Genomic DNA, 20728 nt, shown 5'->3' on the forward strand with positions numbered 1-20728 from the left:
GAACCGGCCGGGCAGGTCACTGGGCCCCGCTCCTCCATCCTGTGTCCCCCCCACTGGAACCGGCCAGGCAGGTCACTGGGCCCCTCTCCTCCATCCTGTGCCCCCCCCCACTGGAACCGGCCGGGCAGGTCACTGGGCCCCCTCTCCTCCATCCTGTGCCCCCCCCCCCACTGGAACCGGCCAGGCAGGTCACTGGGCCCCTCTCCTACATCCTGTGCCCCCCCCACTGGAACCGGCCGGGCAGGTCACTGGGCCCCTCTCCTCCATCCTGTGCCCCCCCCCCCACTGGAACCGGCCGGGCAGGTCACTGGGCCCCTCTCCTCCATCCTGTGCCCCCCCCACTGGAACCGGCCAGGCAGGTCACTGGGCCCCTCTCCTCCATCCTGTGCCCCCCCCCCACTGGAACCGGCCGGGCAGGTCACTGGGCCCCTCTCCTCCATCCTGTGCCCCCCCCACTGGAACCGGCCGGGCAGGTCACTGGGCCCCTCTCCTCCATCCTGTGTCCCCCCCACTGGAACCGGCCGGGCAGGTCACCGGGCCCCTCTCCTCCATCCTGTGTCCCCCCCACTGGAGCCGGCCGGGCAGGTCACTGGGCCCCTCTCCTCCATCCTGTGTCCCCCCCACTGGAACCGGCCGGGCAGGTCACTGGGCCCCTCTCCTCCATCCTGTGCCCCCCCCACTGGAACCGGCCGGGCAGGTCACTGGGCCCCTCTCCTTCATCCTGTGTCCCCCCCACTGGAACCGGCCGGGCAGGTCACTGGGCCCCTCTCCTCCATCCTGTGTCCCCCCCACTGGAACCGGCCGGGCAGGTCACTGGGCCCCTCTCCTACATCCTGTGTCCCCCCCACTGGAACCGGCCGGGCAGGTCACTGGGCCCCTCTCCTACATCCTGTGCCCACCCCCCACTGGAACCGGCCGGGCAGGTCACTGGGCCCCTCTCCTCCATCCTGTGTCCCCCCCACTGGAACCGGCCGGGCAGGTCACTGGGCCCCTCTCCTCCATCCTGTGTCCCCCCCACTGGAACCGGCCAGGCAGGTCACTGGGCCCCTCTCCTACATCCTGTGCCCCCCCCCACTGGAACCGGCCGGGCAGGTCACTGGGCCCCTCTCCTCCATCCTGTGTCCCCCCCACTGGAACCGGCCGGGCAGGTCACTGGGCCCCTCTCCTCCATCCTGTGTCCCCCCCACTGGAACCGGCCAGGCAGGTCACTGGGCCCCTCTCCTCCATCCTGTGCCCCCCCCCACTGGAACCGGCCGGGCAGGTCACCGGGCCCCTCTCCTCCATCCTGTGCCCCCCCCCACTGGAACCGGCCGGGCAGGTCACTGGGCCCCTCTCCTCCATCCTGTGTCCCCCCCCACTGGAGCCGGCCGGGCAGGTCACCGGGCCCCTCTCCTCCATCCTGTGCCCCCCCCCACTGGAACCGGCCGGGCAGGTCACTGGGCCCCTCTCCTCCATCCTGTGTCCCCCCCACTGGAACCGGCCGGGCAGGTCACTGGGCCCCTCTCCTACATCCTGTGTCCCCCCCACTGGAACCGGCCGGGCAGGTCACTGGGCCCCTCTCCTCCATCCTGTGCCCCCCCCCCCACTGGAACCGGCCGGGCAGGTCACTGGGCCCCTCTCCTCCATCCTGTGCCCCCCCCCACTGGAACCGGCCGGGCAGGTCACTGGGCCCCTCTCCTCCATCCTGTGTCCCCCCCACTGGAACCGGCCGGGCAGGTCACTGGGCCCCTCTCCTCCATCCTGTGCCCCCCCCCACTGGAACCGGCCGGGCAGGTCACTGGGCCCCTCTCCTCCATCCTGTGCCCCCCCCACTGGAACCGGCCGGGCAGGTCACTGGGCCCCTCTCCTCCATCCTGTGTCCCCCCCACTGGAACCGGCCAGGCAGGTCACTGGGCCCCTCTCCTACATCCTGTGCCCCCCCCCACTGGAACCGGCCGGGCTGGTCACTGGGCCCCTCTCCTCCATCCTGTGTCCCCCCCACTGGAGCCGGCCGGGCAGGTCACTGGGCCCCTCTCCTCCATCCTGTGCCCCCCCCACTGGAACCGGCCGGGCAGGTCACTGGGCCCCTCTCCTCCATCCTGTGTCCCCCCCACTGGAACCGGCCGGGCAGGTCACTGGGCCCCTCTCCTCCATCCTGTGTCCCCCCCCCACTGGAACCGGCCGGGCAGGTCACTGGGCCCCTCTCCTCCATCCTGTGCCCCCCCCACTGGAACCGGCCGGGCAGGTCACTGGGCCCCTCTCCTCCATCCTGTGTCCCCCCCACTGGAACCGGCCGGGCAGGTCACTGGGCCCCTCTCCTCCATCCTGTGTCCCCCCCACTGGAACCGGCCGGGCAGGTCACTGGGCCCCTCTCCTCCATCCTGTGTCCCCCCCACTGGAACCGGCCGGGCAGGTCACTGGGCCCCTCTCCTCCATCCTGTGTCCCCCCCACTGGAACCGGCCGGGCAGGTCACTGGGCCCCTCTCCTCCATCCTGTGTCCCCCCCACTGGAACCGGCCGGGCAGGTCACTGGGCCCCTCTCCTCCATCCTGTGTCCCCCCCCACTGGAACCGGCCGGGCAGGTCACTGGGCCCCTCTCCTCCATCCTGTGCCCCCCCCACTGGAACCGGCCGGGCAGGTCACTGGGCCCCTCTCCTCCATCCTGTGCCCCCCCCACTGGAACCGGCCGGGCAGGTCACTGGGCCCCTCTCCTCCATCCTGTGTCCCCCCCACTGGAACCGGCCGGGCAGGTCACTGGGCCCCTCTCCTCCATCCTGTGTCCCCCCCCCACTGGAACCGGCCGGGCAGGTCACCGGGCCCCTCTCCTCCATCCTATGCCCCCCCCCCACTGGAACCGGCCGGGCAGGTCACTGGGCCCCTCTCCTCCATCCTATGCCCCCCCCCCACTGGAACCGGCCGGGCAGGTCACTGGGCCCCTCTCCTCCATCCTGTGTCCCCCCCCACTGGAACCGGCCGGGCAGGTCACTGGGCCCCTCTCCTCCATCCTGTGTCCCCCCCCACTGGAACCGGCCGGGCAGGTCACTGGGCCCCTCTCCTCCATCCTGTGCCCCCCCCACTGGAACCGGCCGGGCAGGTCACTGGGCCCCTCTCCTCCATCCTGTGTCCCCCCCACTGGAACCGGCCGGGCAGGTCACTGGGCCCCTCTCCTCCATCCTGTGCCCCCCCCCACTGGAACCGGCCGGGCAGGTCACCGGGCCCCTCTCCTCCATCCTGTGCCCCCCCCGCTGGAGCCGGCCGGGCAGGTCACTGGGCCCCTCTCCTACATCCTGTGTCCCCCCCCACTGGAACCGGCCGGGCAGGTCACTGGGCCCCTCTCCTCCATCCTGTGTCCCCCCCCACTGGAGCCGGCCGGGCAGGTCACTGGGCCCCTCTCCTCCATCCTGTGCCCCCCCCCACTGGAACCGGCCGGGCAGGTCACTGGGCCCCTCTCCTCCATCCTGTGTCCCCCCCACTGGAACCGGCCGGGCAGGTCACTGGGCCCCTCTCCTCCATTCTGTGCCCCCCCCCACTGGAACCGGCCGGGCAGGTCACTGGGCCCCTCTCCTCCATCCTGTGTCCCCCCCCACTGGAACCGGCCGGGCAGGTCACTGGGCCCCTCTCCTACATCCTGTGCCCCCCCCCACTGGAACCGGCCGGGCAGGTCACTGGGCCCCTCTCCTCCATCCTGTGTCCCCCCCCCACTGGAACCGGCCGGGCAGGTCACTGGGCCCCTCTCCTCCATCCTGTGTCCCCCCCACTGGAACCGGCCGGGCAGGTCACCGGGCCCCTCTCCTCCATCCTGTGCCCCCCCCACTGGAACCGGCCGGGCAGGTCACTGGGCCCCTCTCCTCCATCCTGTGTCCCCCCCCACTGGAACCGGCCGGGCAGGTCACCGGGCCCCTCTCCTCCATCCTGTGCCCCCACCCCACTGGAACCGGCTGGGCAGGTCACTGGGCCCCTCTCCTCCATCCTGTGTCCCCCCCACTGGAACCGGCCGGGCAGGTCACTGGGCCCCTCTCCTCCATCCTGTGCCCCCCCCACTGGAACCGGCCGGGCAGGTCACTGGGCCCCTCTCCTCCATCCTGTGCCCCCCCCACTGGAGCCGGCCGGGCAGGTCACCGGGCCCCTCTCCTCCATCCTGTGCCCCCCCCACTGGAACCGGCCGGGCAGGTCACTGGGCCCCTCTCCTCCATCCTGTGTCCCCCCCCACTGGAACCGGCCGGGCAGGTCACTGGGCCCCTCTCCTCCATTCTGTGCCCCCCCCCACTGGAACCGGCCGGGCAGGTCACTGGGCCCCTCTCCTACATCCTGTGCCCCCCCCCCACTGGAACCGGCCGGGCAGGTCACTGGGCCCCTCTCCTCCATCCTGTGCCCCCCCCACTGGAACCGGCCGGGCAGGTCACTGGGCCCCTCTCCTCCATCCTGTGCCCCCCCCCACTGGAACCGGCCGGGCAGGTCACTGGGCCCCTCTCTTCCATCCTGTGCCCCCCCCCACTGGAACCGGCCGGGCAGGTCACTGGGCCCCTCTCCTCCATCCTGTGCCCCCCCCCCACTGGAACCGGCCGGGCAGGTCACTGGGCCCCTCTCCTCCATCCTGTGCCCCCCCCCACTGGAACCGGCCGGGCAGGTCACTGGGCCCCTCTCCTCCATCCTGTGCCCCCCCCCACTGGAACCGGCCGGGCAGGTCACTGGGCCCCTCTCCTCCATCCTGTGCCCCCCCCCCACTGGAACCGGCCGGGCAGGTCACTGGGCCCCTCTCCTCCATCCTGTGCCCCCCCCACTGGAACCGGCCGGGCAGGTCACTGGGCCCCTCTCCTCCATCCTGTGCCCCCCCCCACTGGAACCGGCCGGGCAGGTCACTGGGCCCCTCTCCTCCATCCTATGCCCCCCCCACTGGAACCGGCCGGGCAGGTCACTGGGCCCCTCTCCTCCATCCTGTGTCCCCCCCCACTGGAACCGGCCGGGCAGGTCACTGGGCCCCTCTCCTCCATCCTGTGTCCCCCCCACTGGAACCGGCCGGGCAGGTCACTGGGCCCCTCTCCTCCATCCTATGCCCCCCCCACTGGAACCGGCCGGGCAGGTCACCGGGCCCCTCTCCTACATCCTGTGTCCCCCCCCACTGGAACCGGCCGGGCAGGTCACTGGGCCCCTCTCCTACATCCTGTGCCCCCCCCACTGGAACCGGCCGGGCAGGTCAGTGGGCCCCTCTCCTCCATCCTATGCCCCCCCCCCACTGGAACCGGCCGGGCAGGTCACTGGGCCCCTGTCCTCCATCCTGTGCCCCCCCCCCCCGCTGGAACCGGCCGGGCAGGTCACTGGGCCCCTCTCCTCCATCCTGTGCCCCCCCCACTGGAACCGGCCGGGCAGGTCACTGGGCCCCTCTCCTCCATCCTATGCCCCCCCCCCCACTGGAACCGGCCGGGCAGGTCACTGGGCCCCTCTCCTCCATCCTGTGTCCCCCCCCACTGGAACCGGCCGGGCAGGTCACTGGGCCCCTCTCCTCCATCCTGTGTCCCCCCCACTGGAACCGGCCGGGCAGGTCACTGGGCCCCTCTCCTCCATCCTGTGCCCCCCCCACTGGAACCGGCCGGGCAGGTCACTGGGCCCCTCTCCTACATCCTGTGTCCCCCCCCCACTGAAACCGGCCGGGCAGGTCACTGGGCCCCTCTCCTCCATCCTGTGCCCCCCCCACTGGAACCGGCCGGGCAGGTCACTGGGCCCCTCTCCTACATCCTATGCCCCCCCCACTGGAACCGGCCGGGCAGGTCACTGGGCCCCTCTCCTCCATCCTGTGTCCCCCCCACTGGAGCCGGCCGGGCAGGTCACCGGGCCCCTCTCTGCACAGCCCATCAGAGCTGTCTACCTGCCAAGCTGGGGACAGCCGCTTTGTCCCAGCTCCATGAGCTCCCATATCCCCAGGAAGTTGTCCGGGTTCTTGAGGGCACACCAGGTCCCCACCAGCCACAAGCCCTCTCCTGCTCCCCCATTACAAGGCAGAGCACAGGGAAACTGAGGCACACACAGTGCTCATGCAAAACACCATGCCACCCAAAGCCCTGTTTGCTCCCTGGAGAGGGATGTGGGGGTCCCTTTGGGAGCAGAGCTCAGGAGGCCTGGGGGCTGATCTAGAGGGCAGGTAGCGGGGGCTGAATTGGGGGCTGACTGAGGCAGAGGCTGGGGTGGCCTAGGTGTGGTCTGAGCCCTCTCTCACCCCGCCAGGGGACCTGTACGTCTCTGCCACCCAGGGGCGCCAGGTGGAGCTGCCCTGTGTCGGGGCGGAGCCACCTGCCGTGGAGTGGTTCTGGGATGCTGGCAACGGGACCCATCCCTTTGTCCTGCTGGGCGCCGGGCACCAGCGCAACGGCAGCAGCCTGCTCATCGAGAGCCTGGGCCCGGAGGATGCTGGGTGGTACCAGTGCCGGGCCGGGAACCAGAGCTGGGCCGTGCACCTGCGCCTGGGAGGTGAGCGCGCCAGGATGCCCCGCAAGGGTTCCTGCTTTTGCACTGTAGAACCTGAACGCCCCCGCCCTGAGACCCCGCCCCCGCCCTGAGACCCCCGCCGCCGTCCTGAGACCCCGCCCCCGCCCTGAGACCCCGCCCCTGCCCTGAGACCCCCGCCCTGAGACCCCGCCCCTGCCCTACCCCCATCCTGAGACCTCGCCCCTGCCCTGAGACCCCCGCCCTGAGACCCCGCCCCTGCCCTGAGATCCAGCCCCTACCCTCAGACCCCGCCCTGAGACCCCGCCCCTGCCCTGAGACCCCACCCCTGCCCTGAGACCCCGCCCTGAGACCCCCGCCCCTGCCCTGAGATCCAGCCCCTACCCTCAGACCCCGCCCTGAGACCCGGCCCCTGCCCTGAGACCCTGCCCTTGCCCTGAGACCCCGCCCCCGTCCTGAGACCCCCGCCCCTGCCCTGAGACCCCGCCCCCGCCCTGAGACACCCGCCCCCGCCATGAGACCCCGCCCCCGCCCTGAGACACCCGCCCCTGCCCTGAGACCCCGCCCCCGCCCTGAGACACCCGCCCCCGCCCTCAGACCCCGCCCCCGCCCTGAGACACCCGCCCCCGTCCTGAGACACCCCGCCCGTGCCCTGAGACACCTGCCCGTGCCCTGAGACCCCGCCCCTGCCCTGAGACCCCGGCGTGAGACCCTGCCCCTGCCCTGAGACCCCGCCCCTGCCCTCAGACCCCGCCCTGAGACCTCGCCCCTGCCCTGAGACCCCGCCCTGAGACCCCGCCCCTGCCCTGAGACCCCGCCCCTGCTCTCAGACCCCGCCCTGAGACCCCGCCCCTGCCCTGAGACCCCGCCCTGAGACCCTGCCCCTGCCCTGAGACCCCGCCCCCGTCCTGAGATCCTGCCCCTGCCCTGAGACCCTGCCCCTGCCCTGCCTCCACCCTGAGACCTCGCCCCTGCCCTGAGACCCCGCCCTGAGATCCTGGCCCTGCCCTGAGACCCCGCCCCCGTCCTGAGACCCCGCCCCTGTCCTGAGACCCCACCCCTGCCCTGAGATCCTGCCCCTGTCCTGAGACCCCGCCCCTGCCCTGAGATCCTGCCTCTGCCCTGCCCCCGCCCTGAGACCCTGCCCTGAGACCCTGCCCCCGCCCTGAGGTCCCTCCCCTGCCCCTGCCCCCGCCCTGAGACCCTGCCCTGAGACCCTGCCCCCGCCCTGAGGTCCCTCCCCTGCCCCTGCCCCCGCCCTGAGACCCTGCCCTGAGACCCTGCCCCCGCCCTGAGACCCTGCCCTGAGACCCTGCCCCCGCCCTGAGGTCCCGCCCCTGCCCCCGCCCTGAGACCCTACCCTGAGACCCCACCCCTGCCCTGCCCCCGCCCTGAGACTCCGCCCCTGCCCTGCCCCGAGGTCCCGCCCCTGCCCCTGCCCCTGCCCCGCCCTGAGACCCTGCCCCTGCCCTGAGGTCCCGCCCCTGCCCCCGCCCTGAGACCCCGCCCCCGCCCTGAGGTCCCGCCCCTGCCCTGCCCCCGCCCTGAGACCCTGCCCTGAGACCCTGCCCCTGCCCTGAGACCCTGCCCTGAGACCCTGCCCCCGCCCTGAGGTCCCGCCCCTGCCCCTGCCCCCGCCCTGAGACCCTGCCCTGAGACCCCGCCCCTGCCCTGCCCCTGCCCTGAGACTCCGCCCCTGCCCTGCCCCGAGGTCCCGCCCCTGCCCCTGCCCCGCCCTGAGACCCTGCCCCTGCCCTGCCCCCTCCCTGATACCCTGCCCCTGCCCTGAGGTCCCGCCCCTGCCCCCGCCCTGAGGTCCCGCCCCTGCCCTGCCCCCGCCCTGAGACCCCGCCCCTGCCCTGCGACCCCGCCCCCGCCCTGAGGTCCCACCCCTGCCCTGCCCCCGCCCTGAGACTCTGCCCCTGCCCTGCCCCCGCCCCCGCCCTGAGGTCCTGCCCCTGCCCTGCCCCCGCCCTGAGACCCCGCCCCCGCCCCAGCCCCACCCTGGGATCCCCTTGTTCACTTGCTCATTTGAGCAGAGGGTGGGCCTGGGGGTCTGAGAGTGGGGGGGCTCAGAGCTGAGGCGGGGGCTGAGGCGCCAGAGAGAGGAGGTGGCCCCTAGCCACGGCGCTGGCCAGTGGGGGCTGTGGTGCCGGCGCACGGGGCCGTGCCTGGGAGCTGGGCAGAGCCAAGCCACCAGCTCCGTGCTGTGCACAGCTGGTGCCGCCAGGCTCTCTGGGCGTCCTGGCCCCGTTCCCTGCGAGCCCCGGCCCACTCCCAGCCCTGGCTCGCCCTGTCCCTGCAGGGGAGCCGGCGTTCCTGGTGCAGGAGGGGCACACAGCCATGCTGCCCTGCCACGGCTCCCTGCCGCACCCCGGGGCCCACAGCTCCCTCGCCTGGAAGCGGCTGGCCCCGGGGGGCTCGTGGCACCTGCTGCTGGAGGTGAGGGCGCAACACTGGGGAGAAAGCCTGTTCCAGCTCGTCCTGGGCGCCGGTGCGGCCCTGGTGCTGCCGGCTGTGACGCCCAGCCAGGCCGGAACTTACCGCTGCCTCTGCGGCAACCACAGCCACCTCGTGGAACTGGGAGTCACGGCCCGTGCAGGTAGGGGCAGTGAGCCCGGGGGCCACGCCTTGCACGGGGGGCAGTGAGCCCGGGGGCCACGCCTTGCACGGGGGACAGTCAGCCCGGGGGTCACGCCTTGCACGGGGGGCAGTGAGCCCGGGGGCCATGCCTTGCACGGGGGGCAGTGAGCCAGGGAGCCACGCCTTGCACGGGGGGCAGTGAGCCAGGGGGCCACGCCTTGCACGGGGGACAGTCAGCCCAGGGGCCACGCCTTGCACGGGGGGCAGTGAGCCAGGGGGCCACGCCTTGCACGGGGGACAGTGAGCCAGGGGGCCACGCCTTGCACGGGGGGCAGTGAGCCAGGGGGCCACGCCTTGCACGGGGGACAGTCAGCCCGGGGGCCACGCCTTGCACGGGGGGCAGTGAGCCAGGGGGCCACGCCTTGCACGGGGGGCAGTGAGCCAGGGGGCCACGCCTTGCACGGGGGACAGTCAGCCCGGGGGTCACGCCTTGCACGGGGGGCAGTGAGCCCGGGGGCCATGCCTTGCACGGGGGGCAGTGAGCCAGGGGGCCACGCCTTGCACGGGGGACAGTCAGCCCGGGGGTCACGCCTTGCACGGGGGGCAGTGAGCCCGGGGGCCATGCCTTGCACGGGGGGCAGTGAGCCAGGGAGCCACGCCTTGCACGGGGGGCAGTGAGCCAGGGGGCCACGCCTTGCATGGGGGACAGTCAGCCTGGGGGTCACGCCTCGCACGGGGGGCAGTGAGCCCGGGGGCCACGCCTCGCACGGGGGGCAGTGAGCCCGGGGGCCACGCCTTGCGCGGGGGACAGTCAGCCCGGGGGCCACGCCTCGCATGGGGGACAGTCAGCCCGGGGGCCACGCCTCGCACGGGGGACAGTGAGCCCGGGGGCCACGCCTTGCGCGGGGGGCAGTGAGCCAGGGGGCCACGCCTTGCACGGGGGACAGTCAGCCCGGGGGCCACGCCTCGCGCGGGGGGCAGTGAGCCCGGGGGCCCCGCCTTGCGCGGGGGGCAGAGTGACTGGAGAGTAGGCATTGGCAGGGGGATTCGGGCTGAGGCCGGGCCCATGTGGAGGAGAACTGGGGTGCAGGGGCAGGGGGATTCGGGGTGAGGCCGGGCCCATGTGGAGGAGAACTGGGGTGCAGGGGCATTGGCAGGGGGATTCGGGGTGAGGCCGGGCCCATGTGGAGGAGAACTGGGGTGCAGGGGCAGGGGGATTCGGGGTGAGGCCGGGCCCATGTGGAGGAGAATTGGGGTGCAGTGGCAGGGGGATTCGGGGTGAGGCCGGGCCCATGTGGAGGAGAAATGGGGTGCAGGGGCAGGGGGATTCGGGGTGAGGCCGGGCCCATGTGGAGGAGAAATGGGGTGCAGGGGCAGGGGGATTTGGGGTGAGGCCGGGCTTGTGCAGAGAACTGGGGTGCAGGGGCAGGGGGATTCGGGGTGAGGCCGGGCCCATGTGGAGGAGAATTGGGGTGCAGTGGCAGGGGGATTTGGGGTGAGGCCGGGCCCATGTGGAGGAGAACTGGGGTGCAGGGGCAGGGGGATTTGGGGTGAGGCCGGGCCCATGTGGAGGAGAAATGGGGTGCAGGGGATTCGGGGTGAGGCCGGGCCCATGTGGAGGAGAAATGGGGTGCAGGGGATTCGGGGTGACGCCAGGCTTGTGCAGAGAACTGGGGTGCAGGGGATTCGGGGTGAGGCCGGGCTTGTGCAGAGAACTGGGGTGCAGGGGTTTGGGGAGAGGCCAGGCCTGCCCCTGTGACGATGTCTCTGCTCAGAGGGGTGGCGGCCCTGGATCGTGGGGGCTGCAGCCGTGACATACGCTGCTGTTGGTGCGGCCTCCCTGTATGGATACTGCCGGATCCGCCAAGGTGAGTTGGGGACGAGTGCCCCTGCTCTCTGCCCCACATCCCAGCCTGCCTTGCAGCCCTCTGCCCCAGCCCTGGGCTTTGTGCTTTGGGAGCAGTGATGGCGCGTCGGGGTCCCCCGATCCCGCACCCCCGGAGCAGCCAGACCAGACTCCCCCAGCCAGTAGAACGGGGGTTCTTGCCCAGCACAGACGGGAGGAGGCTCCAGGAGTCGGGGCCAGGATGCCTCAGCCCCCTGGGGGTAGGGTAGGGGGTCCATCGCCCCCCCCAGGCCCTCAGCTCTCAGCTTGGGCTGTTCCCTTCAGGTTTCCCAGCCAGCTACTGCCCCTGCCCCCGGCCCGGTGCCCGTCTCCCCTCCCTCCCTTTGTCTCCCCGGGGCAGAGCCTTGTTACCTGCCCAGCTGGGCCTGGGCGTCTGGGCCAATGCGCATGTGGGTGGGTCCGTGGGGATCCCACAGCGCAGGGGACCCCGGTCACAGAGCAGACAGCCCCCCCGCTATGTCACGGGGCGGGGGGGAAGTGCAATGGGGCTCAGCCCCCCAGCTCCCAGTACGCCAGAGGGGGGGCCCCACGGTGGGGGGAGTGGCCATGCGGGCGCAGAGGGGAACAGGTCCTGGGTGCAGGTCCTGGAGGGGGACTGGCTTGGTAGGGGAGGGGCACAGGTGCTAGGGGGTCCTGGGGGCTCACTGAGGGCTGGGGGGGTCGCTGAGGACTGGGGGGACTGGCTGGGGGGGAAGGGCACGGGTGCTGGGGAGTCCGGGGGGGGACTGGCTGGGGGGGAAGGGCACGGGTGCTGGGGAGTCCGGGAGGGGACTGGCTGGGGGGGAAGGGCACGGGTGCTGGGGAGTCCGGGGGGGGACTGGCTGGGGGGGAGGGTCACGGGTGCTGGGGGATCCGGGGGGGGGACTGGCTGGGGGGGAGGGGTAAGGGTGCTGGAGGATCAGGGGGGGACTGGCTGTGGGGTAGGGTCACGGGTGCTGGGGGATCCGGGGGGGGGACTGGCTGGGGGGAAGGGCACGGGTGCTGGGGGATCCAGGGGGGGACTGGCTGGGGGGGAGGGCACGGGTGCTGGGGAGTCCGGGGGGGGGACTGGCTAGGGGGGAGGGTCACGGGTGCTGGGGGATCCAGGGGGGGACTGGCTGGGGGGGAGGGGTAAGGGTGCTGGAGGATCCGGGGGGGGGACTGGCTGGGGGGGAGGGTCACGGGTGCTGGGGGATCCAGGGGACGACTGGCTGGGGGGTAGGGTCACGGGTGCTGGGGGATCTGGGGGGGGACTGGCTGGGGGGAAGGGCACGGGTGCTGGGAAGTCTGGGGGGGGACTGGCTGGGGGGAAGGGCACGGGTGCTGGGGAGTCTGGGGGGGGACTGGCTGGGGGGAAGGGCACGGGTGCTGGGGAGTCTGGGGGGGGACTGGCTGGGGGGAAGGGCACGGGTGCTGGGGAGTCCGGGGGGGGACTGGCTGGGGGGGAGGGGTAAGGGTGCTGGAGGATCCGGGGGGACTGGCTGGGGGGGAGGGTCACGGGTGCTGGGGGATCTGGGGGGGACTGGCTGGGTGGAAGGGCATGGGTGCTGGGGAGTCCGGGGGGGGACTGGCTGGGGGGAAGGGCACGGGTGCTGGGGAGTCTGGGGGGGGACTGGCTGGGGGGGAGGGTCACGGGTGCTGGGGGATCCGGGGGGGGGACTGGCTGGGGGGAGGGTCACGGGTGCTGGGGAGTATGGGGGGGACTGGCTGGGGGGGAAGGGCACGGGTGCTGGGGGGGCTGGCTGGGGGGGAAGGGCACGGGTGCTTGCGGGCTGGCTGGGGGGAAGGGCACGGGTGCTGGCGGGTCCGGGGGGGACGACTGGCTGGGGGGAAGGGCACGGGTGCTGGGGTGTCGGGGGGGCTGGCTGGGGGGAGGGGCACGGGTGCTGGGGGGGCTGGCTGGGGGGAGGGGCACGGGTGCTGGGGGGTCGGGGGGGGCTGGCTGGGGGGAGGGGCACGGGTGCTGGGGGGTCGGGGGGGCTGGCTGGGGGGAGGGGCACGGGTGCTGGGGGGTCGGGGGGGACTGGCTGGGGGGAGGGGCACGGGTGCTGGGGGGTCAGGGGGGGACTGGCTGGGGGGAAGGGCACGGGTGCTGGAGGGTCGGGGGGACTGGCGGGGGGAAGGGCACGGGTGCTGGGGGGTCGGGGGGGACTGGCTGGGGGGAAGGGCACGGGTGCTGGGGGGTCGGGGGGGACTGGCTGGGGGGAGGGGCACGGGTGCTGGGGGGTCGGGGGGGACTGGCTGGGGGGAGGGGCACGGGTGCTGGGGGGTCGGGTGGGACTGGCTGGGGGGAGGGGCACGGGTGCTGGGGGGTCCGGGGGGGACTGGCTGGGGGGAGGGGCACGGGTGCTGGGGGGTCGGGGGGGGACTGGCTGGGGGGAGGGGCACGGGTGCTGGGGAGTCTGGGGGGGGACTGGCTGGGGGGAAGGGCACGGGTGCTGGGGAGTCTGGGGGGGGACTGGCTGGGGGGAAGGGCACGGGTGCTGGGGAGTCCGCGGGGGGGACTGGCTGGGGGGAGGGGTAAGGGTGCTGGAGGATCCGGGGGGGACTGGCTGGGGGGAAGGGCATGGGTGCTGGGGAGTCCGGGGGGGGACTGGCTGGGGGGAAGGGCACGGGTGCTGGGGAGTCTGGGGGGGGACTGGCTGGGGGGGAGGGTCACGGGTGCTGGGGGATCCGGGGGGGGGACTGGCTGGGGGGAGGGTCACGGGTGCTGGGGAGTACGGGGGGGACTGGCTGGGGGGGAAGGGCACGGGTGCTGGGGAGTCTGGGGGGGACGACTGGCTGGGGGGAAGGGCACGGGTGCTGGGGAGTCTGGGGGGACTGGCTGGGGGGAAGGGCACGGGTGCTGGCGGGTCCGGGGGGGACGACTGGCTGGGGGGAAGGGCACGGGTGCTGGCGGGTCCGGGGGGGACGACTGGCTGGGGGGAAGTGCACGGGTGCTGGGGGGGTCGGGGGGGACTGGCTGGGGGGAGGGGCACGGGTGCTGGGGGGTCGGGGGGGCTGGCTGGGGAGGGGCACGGGTGCTGGGGTGTCGGGGGGGCTGGCTGGGGGGAGGGGCACGGGTGCTGGGGGGTCGGGGGGGACTGGCTGGGGGGAGGGGCATGGGTGCTCGGGGGTTGGGGGGGACTGGCTGGGGGGAGGGGCAAGGGTGCTGGGGGGTCCGGGGAGGACTGGCTGGGGGGAAGGGCACAGGTGCTGGGGGGTCGGGGGGGTGGCTGGGGGGAAGGGCACGGGTGCTGGGGGGTCAGGGGGGGACTGGCTGGGGGGAAGGGCATGGGTGCTCGGGGGTCGGGGGGGTGGCTGGGGGGAAGGGCACGGGTGCTGGGGGGTCGGGGGGGACTGGCTGGGGGGAAGGGCACGGGTGCTGGGGGGTCGGGGGGGACTGGCTGGGGGGAGGGGCACGGGTGCTGGGGGGTCCGGGGGGGACTGGCTCCCCTGGGCCCCCTCACTGCCCTATGCTGTCTGCTTCCAGCCCTGCAGAGCTGGAGGAGGAGGAGACGCCTGACGGACCCAGCGAGGAGGTGACCTGGAGTGGAAGGGGCTCAGGGGGGCAGGCCAGGGCGGGGCGGAGGGGCCAGTCTGTGGCTCTGATTTCCTGGGGTACTTGCCCCATTTGCAGGTTTTTCAGGGTGACTGGGAACGGGACTAACAGCCCTTACGGGAACGTCCTGGCGCCCCGAGGCCCTGCAGGTGAGTGTCCCTTCTGCCCCACTGCCCCTTGACCCCCGCCTCGCCCCTGCCCCTACAGACACCCCCGACTGGACCCAGCCCCCCCCGCACCTGCCCCCGCCGTCCCCGAGATCCCGGCCAGTGGCCCGCCCCCTCCGGCCCCGGCCCCGGCCCTCGCGGGGGCCCCCGTGCTCCGCAAGGAAGGCGGAAGAGCAGGCGCTCCCTGGGCGCGGCGGAGTTTCTCCGGGACACCTCTGGCAAGCCGGACCCCGCAGTGCAGACGCAGCCGGGGCCAGGGCCACGGCACCGGATCAGTCCCAACACGGCCCCCCAAGCTCCCAGCCAGCCTCACCTCCTGACCCCCAAACCGGCCCGGGGGTGGGGTAGGGGAGCCACGGGGGCGCGTTTCTTCCTGACCCTGTGGGTGACAGGCCACGGTCCTGACGCATGCGGCTGGAGCACAGGCATTGTCGGAGGGCAGAGCTGGTCACCCGCGTCCCCTCCCCCGGCCCCCCGGCCTGCGTACCCTCCCCCTCCCTCGGACCCCGGCCTGCGTCCCCTCCCCCTCCCTCGGACCCCGGCCCGTGTCCCCTCCCCCGGCCCCCCGGCCTGCGTCCCCTCCCCCTCCCTCGGACCCCGGCCCGTGTCCCCTCCCCCGGCCCCCCGGCCTGCGTCCCCTCCCCTCCTTCGGACCCCGGCCTGCGTCCCCTCCCCCGGTCGCCCGGCCTGCGTCCCCTCCCCCTCCCTCGGACCCCGGCCCGTGTCCCCTCCCCCGGCCCCCCGGCCTGCGTCCCCTCCCCCTCCCTCGGACCCCGGCCTGTGTCCCCTCCCCCAGCCACCCGGCCCATGCCCCCCCCCCCCCGGGCCTGCGTCCCTTCCCCCAGGGATGGCAAGCCACCATGTCTGGCTGCGTTGACCTGTCCCCACTGCTGCTGCCCAGCCATGTAGTGGGGGGTGGCTGCGGGGGGCGGGAGCAATGAACGAAAGAGATGGGGCAGCGCTGTGGGGCGGGGGGCCATGGGGCGCTGTCAGCTCAGGGAGACCCCCTGATATCCTGCCCTCAGCCCTGCCCCCTCCCATTCCCCGATGGGGACCCCCCCAGCCCTTTCCCCAGCCGGGGCCGCTCTGACCCTGCCCTGCCCCCAGGTGTGGGGCCCACGGAGGCCGTGCCCTATGAGAAGGTGGCGCTGGGCACAAGAGGGCAGGGGAGGCTGCTGCAGGCGGAGGGGTCCCTCAGCGCCGTGGAGTCCGAGGGTGAGTGGTGACCCCTGCCCCAAAGTGCCCCGCGGGGGCAGGGCACAGCCGGGGAGGCCGGGAGGGGGGTGAGAGGGCTGGGCGTGCGGTGCAGGGAGGGGGCAGAAAGAGCCAGGAAAGGGGGGTCTAATACGGTGAGTCTGTGACGCGGGGGGCAGCGTTCACTCACGGCTGGTGTGTGTCTGTGTGTGTGTGTGTGTGACGCGGGGGGGCAGCGTTCACTCATGGCTGGTGTGTGTCTGTGTGTGTGTGTGACGCGGGGGGGCAGCGTTCACTCATGGCTGGTGTGTGTGTGTGTGTGTGTGTGTGTGTGAGGCGGGGGGCAGCGTTCACTCACGGCTGGTGTGTGTCTGTGTGTGTGTGTGTGTGACGCGGGGGGGCAGCGTTCACTCATGGCTGGTGTGTGTCTGTGTGTGTGTGTGACGCGGGGGGGCAGCGTTCACTCATGGCTGGTGTGTGTCTGTGTGTGTGTGTGACGCGGGGGGGCAGCGTTCACTCATGGCTGGTGTGTGTGTGTGTGTGTGTGTGTGTGTGAGGCGGGGGGCAGCGTTCACTCATGGCTGGTGTGTGTCTGTGTGTGTGTGTGTGTGACGCGGGGGGGCAGCGTTCACTCATGGCTGGTGTGTGTCTGTGTGTGTGTGTGACGCGGGGGGGCAGCGTTCACTCATGGCTGGTGTGTGTCTGTGTGTGTGTGTGACGCGGGGGGGCAGCGTTCACTCATGGCTGGTGTGTGTCTGTGTGTGTGTGTGACGCGGGGGGGCAGCGTTCACTCATGGCTGGTGTGTGTCTGTGTGTGTGTGTGACGCGGGGGGGCAGCGTTCACTCATGGCTGGTGTGTGTCTGTGTGTGTGTGTGACGCGGGGGGGCAGCGTTCACTCATGGCTGGTGTGTGTGTGTGTGTGTGTGTGTGTGTGAGGCGGGGGGCAGCGTTCACTCATGGCTGGTGTGTGTCTGTGTGTGTGTGTGACGCGGGGGGGCAGCGTTCACTCATGGCTGGTGTGTGTCTGTGTGTGTGTGTGACGCGGGGGGGCAGCGTTCACTCATGGCTGGTGTGTGTCTGTGTGTGTGTGTGACGCGGGGGGGCAGCGTTCACTCATGGCTGGTGTGTGTGTGTGTGTGTGTGTGTGTGTGAGGCGGGGGGCAGCGTTCACTCATGGCTGGTGTGTGTCTGTGTGTGTGTGTGTGTGACGCGGGGGGGCAGCGTTCACTCATGGCTGGTGTGTGTCTGTGTGTGTGTGTGACGCGGGGGGGCAGCGTTCACTCATGGCTGGTGTGTGTCTGTGTGTGTGTGTGACGCGGGGGGGCAGCGTTCACTCATGGCTGTGTGTGTGTGTGTGTGTGTGTGTGTGTGTGTGTGTGTGTGTGTGAGGCGGGGGGCAGCGTTCACTCATGGCTGGTGTGTGTCTGTGTGTGTGTGTGACGCGGGGGGGCAGCGTTCACTCATGGCTGGTGGGTGTGTGTGTGTGTGTGTGTGAGGCGGGGGGCAGCGTTCACTCATGGCTGGTGTGTGTCTGTGTGTGTGTGTGACGCGGGGGGGCAGCGTTCACTCATGGCTGGTGTGTGTGTGTGTGTGTGTGTGAGGCGGGGGGCAGCGTTCACTCATGGCTGGTGTGTGTCTGTGTGTGTCTGTGTCTGTGTGTGTGTGTGTGTGAGGCAGGGGGCAGCGTTCACTCATGGCTGGTGTGTGTCTGTGTGTGTGTGTGTGACGCGGGGGGGCAGCGTTCACTCATGGCTGGTGTGTGTGTGTGTGTGTGTGTGTGTGTGTGTGTGAGGCGGGGGGCAGCGTTCACTCATGGCTGGTGTGTGTATGTGTGTGTGTGTGACGCGGGGGGGCAGCGTTCACTCATGGCTGGTGTGTGTGTGTGTGTGTGTGTGTGTGAGGCGGGGGGCAGCGTTCACTCATGGCTGGTGTGTGTCTGTGTGTGTCTGTGTCTGTGTGTGTGTGTGTGAGGCAGGGGGCAGCGTTCACTCATGGCTGGTGTGTGTCTGTGTGTGTGTGTGTGACGCGGGGGGGCAGCGTTCACTCATGGCTGGTGGGTGTGTGTGTGTGTGAGGCGGGGGGCAGCGTTCACTCATGGCTGGTGTGTGTCTGTGTGTGTGTGTGTGACGCGGGGGGGCAGCATTCACTCATGGCTGGTGTGTGTGTGTGTGTGTGTGTGTGAGGTGGGGGGCAGCGTTCACTCATGGCTGGTGTGTGTCTGTGTGTGTGTGTGTGACGCGGGGGGGCAGCGTTCACTCATGGCTGGTGTGTGTGTGTGTGTGTGTGAGGCGGGGGGCAGCGTTCACTCATGGCTGGTGTGTGTCTGTGTGTGTCTGTGTCTGTGTGTGTGTGTGTGTGAGGCAGGGGGCAGCGTTCACTCATGGCTGGTGTGTGTCTGTGTGTGTGTGTGTGACGCGGGGGGGCAGCGTTCACTCATGGCTGGTGGGTGTGTGTGTGTGTGTGTGTGAGGCGGGGGCAGCGTTCACTCATGGCTGGTGTGTGTCTGTGTGTGTGTGTGTGACGCGGGGGGGCAGCGTTCACTCATGGCTGGTGTGTTTGTGTGTGTGTGTGTGAGGCGGGGGGCAGCGTTCACTCATGGCTGGTGTGTGTCTGTGTGTGTCTGTGTCTGTGTGTGTGTGTGAGGCGGGGGGCAGCGTTCACTCATGGCTGGTGTGTGTCTGTGTGTCTGTGTGACGCGGGGGGGCAGCGTTCACTCATGGCTGGTGTGTGTGTGTGTGAAGCGGGGGGCAGCGTTCACTCATGGCTGGTGTGTGTCTGTGTGTGTCTGTGTGTGTGTGTGTGACGCGGGGGGCAGCGTTCACTCATGGCTGGTGTGTGTCTGTGTGTGTGTGTGTGTGTGTGTGTGACACGGGGGGCAGCGTTCACTCATGGCTGGTGTGTGTCTGTGTGTGTGTGTCTGTGTGTGTGTGAGGCGGGGGGCAGCATTCACTCATGGCTGGTGTGTGTCTGTGTGTGTCTGTGTGTGTGTGTGTGACGCGGGGGGCAGCGTTCACTCATGGCTGGTGTGTGTCTGTGTGTGTGTGTGTGTGTGTGTGTGTGTGTGAGACACGGGGGGCAGCGTTCACTCATGGCTGGTGTGTGTCTGTGTGTGTGTGTGTGTGTGTGTGTGTGACGCGGGGGGCGGCGTTCACTCATGGCTGGTGTGTGTCTCTGTGTGTGTGTGTGTGTGTGACGCGGGGGGCGGCGTTCACTCATGGCTGGTGTGTGTCTGTGTGTGTGTGTGTGTGTGTGTGTGACGCGGGGGGCAGCGTTCACTCATGGCTGGTGTGTGTCTCTGTGTGTGTGTGTGTGACACGGGGGCAGCGTTCACTCATGGCTGGTGTGTGTCTCTGTGTGTGTGTGTCTGTGTGACGCGGGGGGTGGCGTTCACTCATGGCTGGTGTGTGTCTGTGTCTGTGTGTGTGTGTGTGTGACGTGGGGGGCAGCGTTCACTCATGGCTGGTGTGTGTCTCTGTGTGTGTGTGTGTTTGTGTGACACGGGGGCGGCGTTCACTCATGGCTGGTGTGCGTGTGTGTGTCTGTGTGACGCGGGGGGCGGCGTTCACTCATGGCTGGTGTGTGTCTGTGTGTGTGTGTGTCTGTGACGCAGGGGGCAGCGTTCACTCATGGCTGGTGTGTGTGTGTGTGACACGGGGGCAGCGTTCACTCATGGCTGGTGTGTGTCTCTGTGTGTGTGTGTCTGTGTGACGCGGGGGGTGGCGTTCACTCATGGCTGGTCTGTGTCTGTGTCTGTGTGTGTGTGTGTGTGACGTGGGGGGCAGCGTTCACTCATGGCTGGTGTGTGTCTCTGTGTGTGTGTGTGTTTGTGTGACACGGGGGCGGCGTTCACTCATGGCTGGTGTGCATGTGTGTGTCTGTGTGACGCGGGGGGCGGCGTTCACTCATGGCTGGTGTGTGTCTGTGTGTGTGTGTGTCTGTGACGCAGGGGGCAGCGTACACTCATGGCTGGTGTGTGTGTGTGAGACGTGGGGGCAGCGTTCGCTCATGGCTGGTCTGTGTCTGTGTCTGTGTGTGTGTGTGTGTGTCCGTGTGACGTGGGGGGCGGCGTACACGCATGGCTGGTGTGTGTCTGTGTGTGTGTGTGTGTGACGCAGGGGGCAGCGTTCACTCATGGCTGGTGTGTGTCTGTGTGTGTGTGTCTGTGTGACGCGGGGGGCGGCGTTCACTCATGGCTGGTGTGTGTGTGTCTGTGTGACGCGGGGGCAGCGTTCGCTCATGGCTGGTGTGTGTGTGTGTGTGTGTGTGACGCGGGGGCAGCGTTCGCTCATGGCTGGTGTGTGTGTGTGTGTGTGTGACGCGGGGGCAGTGTTCGCTCATGGCTGGTGTGTGTCTGTGTGTGTGTGTGTGACGCGGGGGCAGTGTTCGCTCATGGCTGGTGTGTGTCTGTGTGTGTGTGTGTGACGCGGGGGCAGCGTTCGCTCATGGCTGGTGTGTGTCTGTGTCTGTGTGTGTGTGTGTGACGCGGGGGCAGCGTTCACTCATGGCTGGTGTGTGTCTGTGTGTGTGTGTGACGCGGGGGCAGCGTTCGCTCATGGCTGGTGTGTGTCTGTGTGTGTGTGTGACGCGGGGGCAGCGTTCGCTCATGGCTGGTGTGTGTCTGTGTGTGTGTGTGACGCGGGGGCAGTGTTCGCTCATGGCTGGTGTGTGTGTGAGGGGTTTTGCTCGTGAGGCTTCAGGGGGGCCGGGGGCTCTGGGGAGCACTCCTGGGGGTGCCGGGGGAGGGCCCGGGGGGGCCGGGGTCTCTGGGGCGCACTCCTGGGGGTGCCGGGGGAGGGCCCGGGGGGGGCCGGGGTCTCTGGGGAGCACTCCTGGGGGTGCCGGGGGAGGGCCCGGGGGGGCCGGGGTCTCTGGGGAGCACTCCTGGGGGCGCCGGGGGAGGGCCCGGGGGGGGGCCGGGGTCTCTGGGGAGCACTCCTGGG

General features: G+C 71.0%; 1 protein-coding gene across 6 annotated transcripts in view; it reads left to right on the plus strand.

The window, feature by feature from the left end:
• The window catches only part of LOC106731423 (B-lymphocyte antigen CD19), a 52581-nt gene that overhangs the window by 6698 nt on the left and 25155 nt on the right, over window positions 1–20728 (plus strand). For all 6 annotated transcript variants that reach the window (XM_075917733.1, XM_075917738.1, XM_075917737.1 and 3 more), the window contains exons 3-8: window positions 6199–6441; window positions 8723–9019; window positions 10776–10868; window positions 14358–14406; window positions 14505–14575; window positions 15701–15808. In XM_075917733.1, the coding sequence (XP_075773848.1) occupies window positions 6199–6441; window positions 8723–9019; window positions 10776–10868; window positions 14358–14406; window positions 14505–14575; window positions 15701–15808 (861 nt within the window). The remainder of the gene's footprint in view (window positions 1–6198; window positions 6442–8722; window positions 9020–10775; window positions 10869–14357; window positions 14407–14504; window positions 14576–15700; window positions 15809–20728) is intronic.

Source organism: Pelodiscus sinensis, unplaced genomic scaffold, assembly GCF_049634645.1.
Source record: "Pelodiscus sinensis isolate JC-2024 unplaced genomic scaffold, ASM4963464v1 ctg139, whole genome shotgun sequence".
Lineage (NCBI taxonomy): Eukaryota > Metazoa > Chordata > Testudines > Trionychidae > Pelodiscus > Pelodiscus sinensis.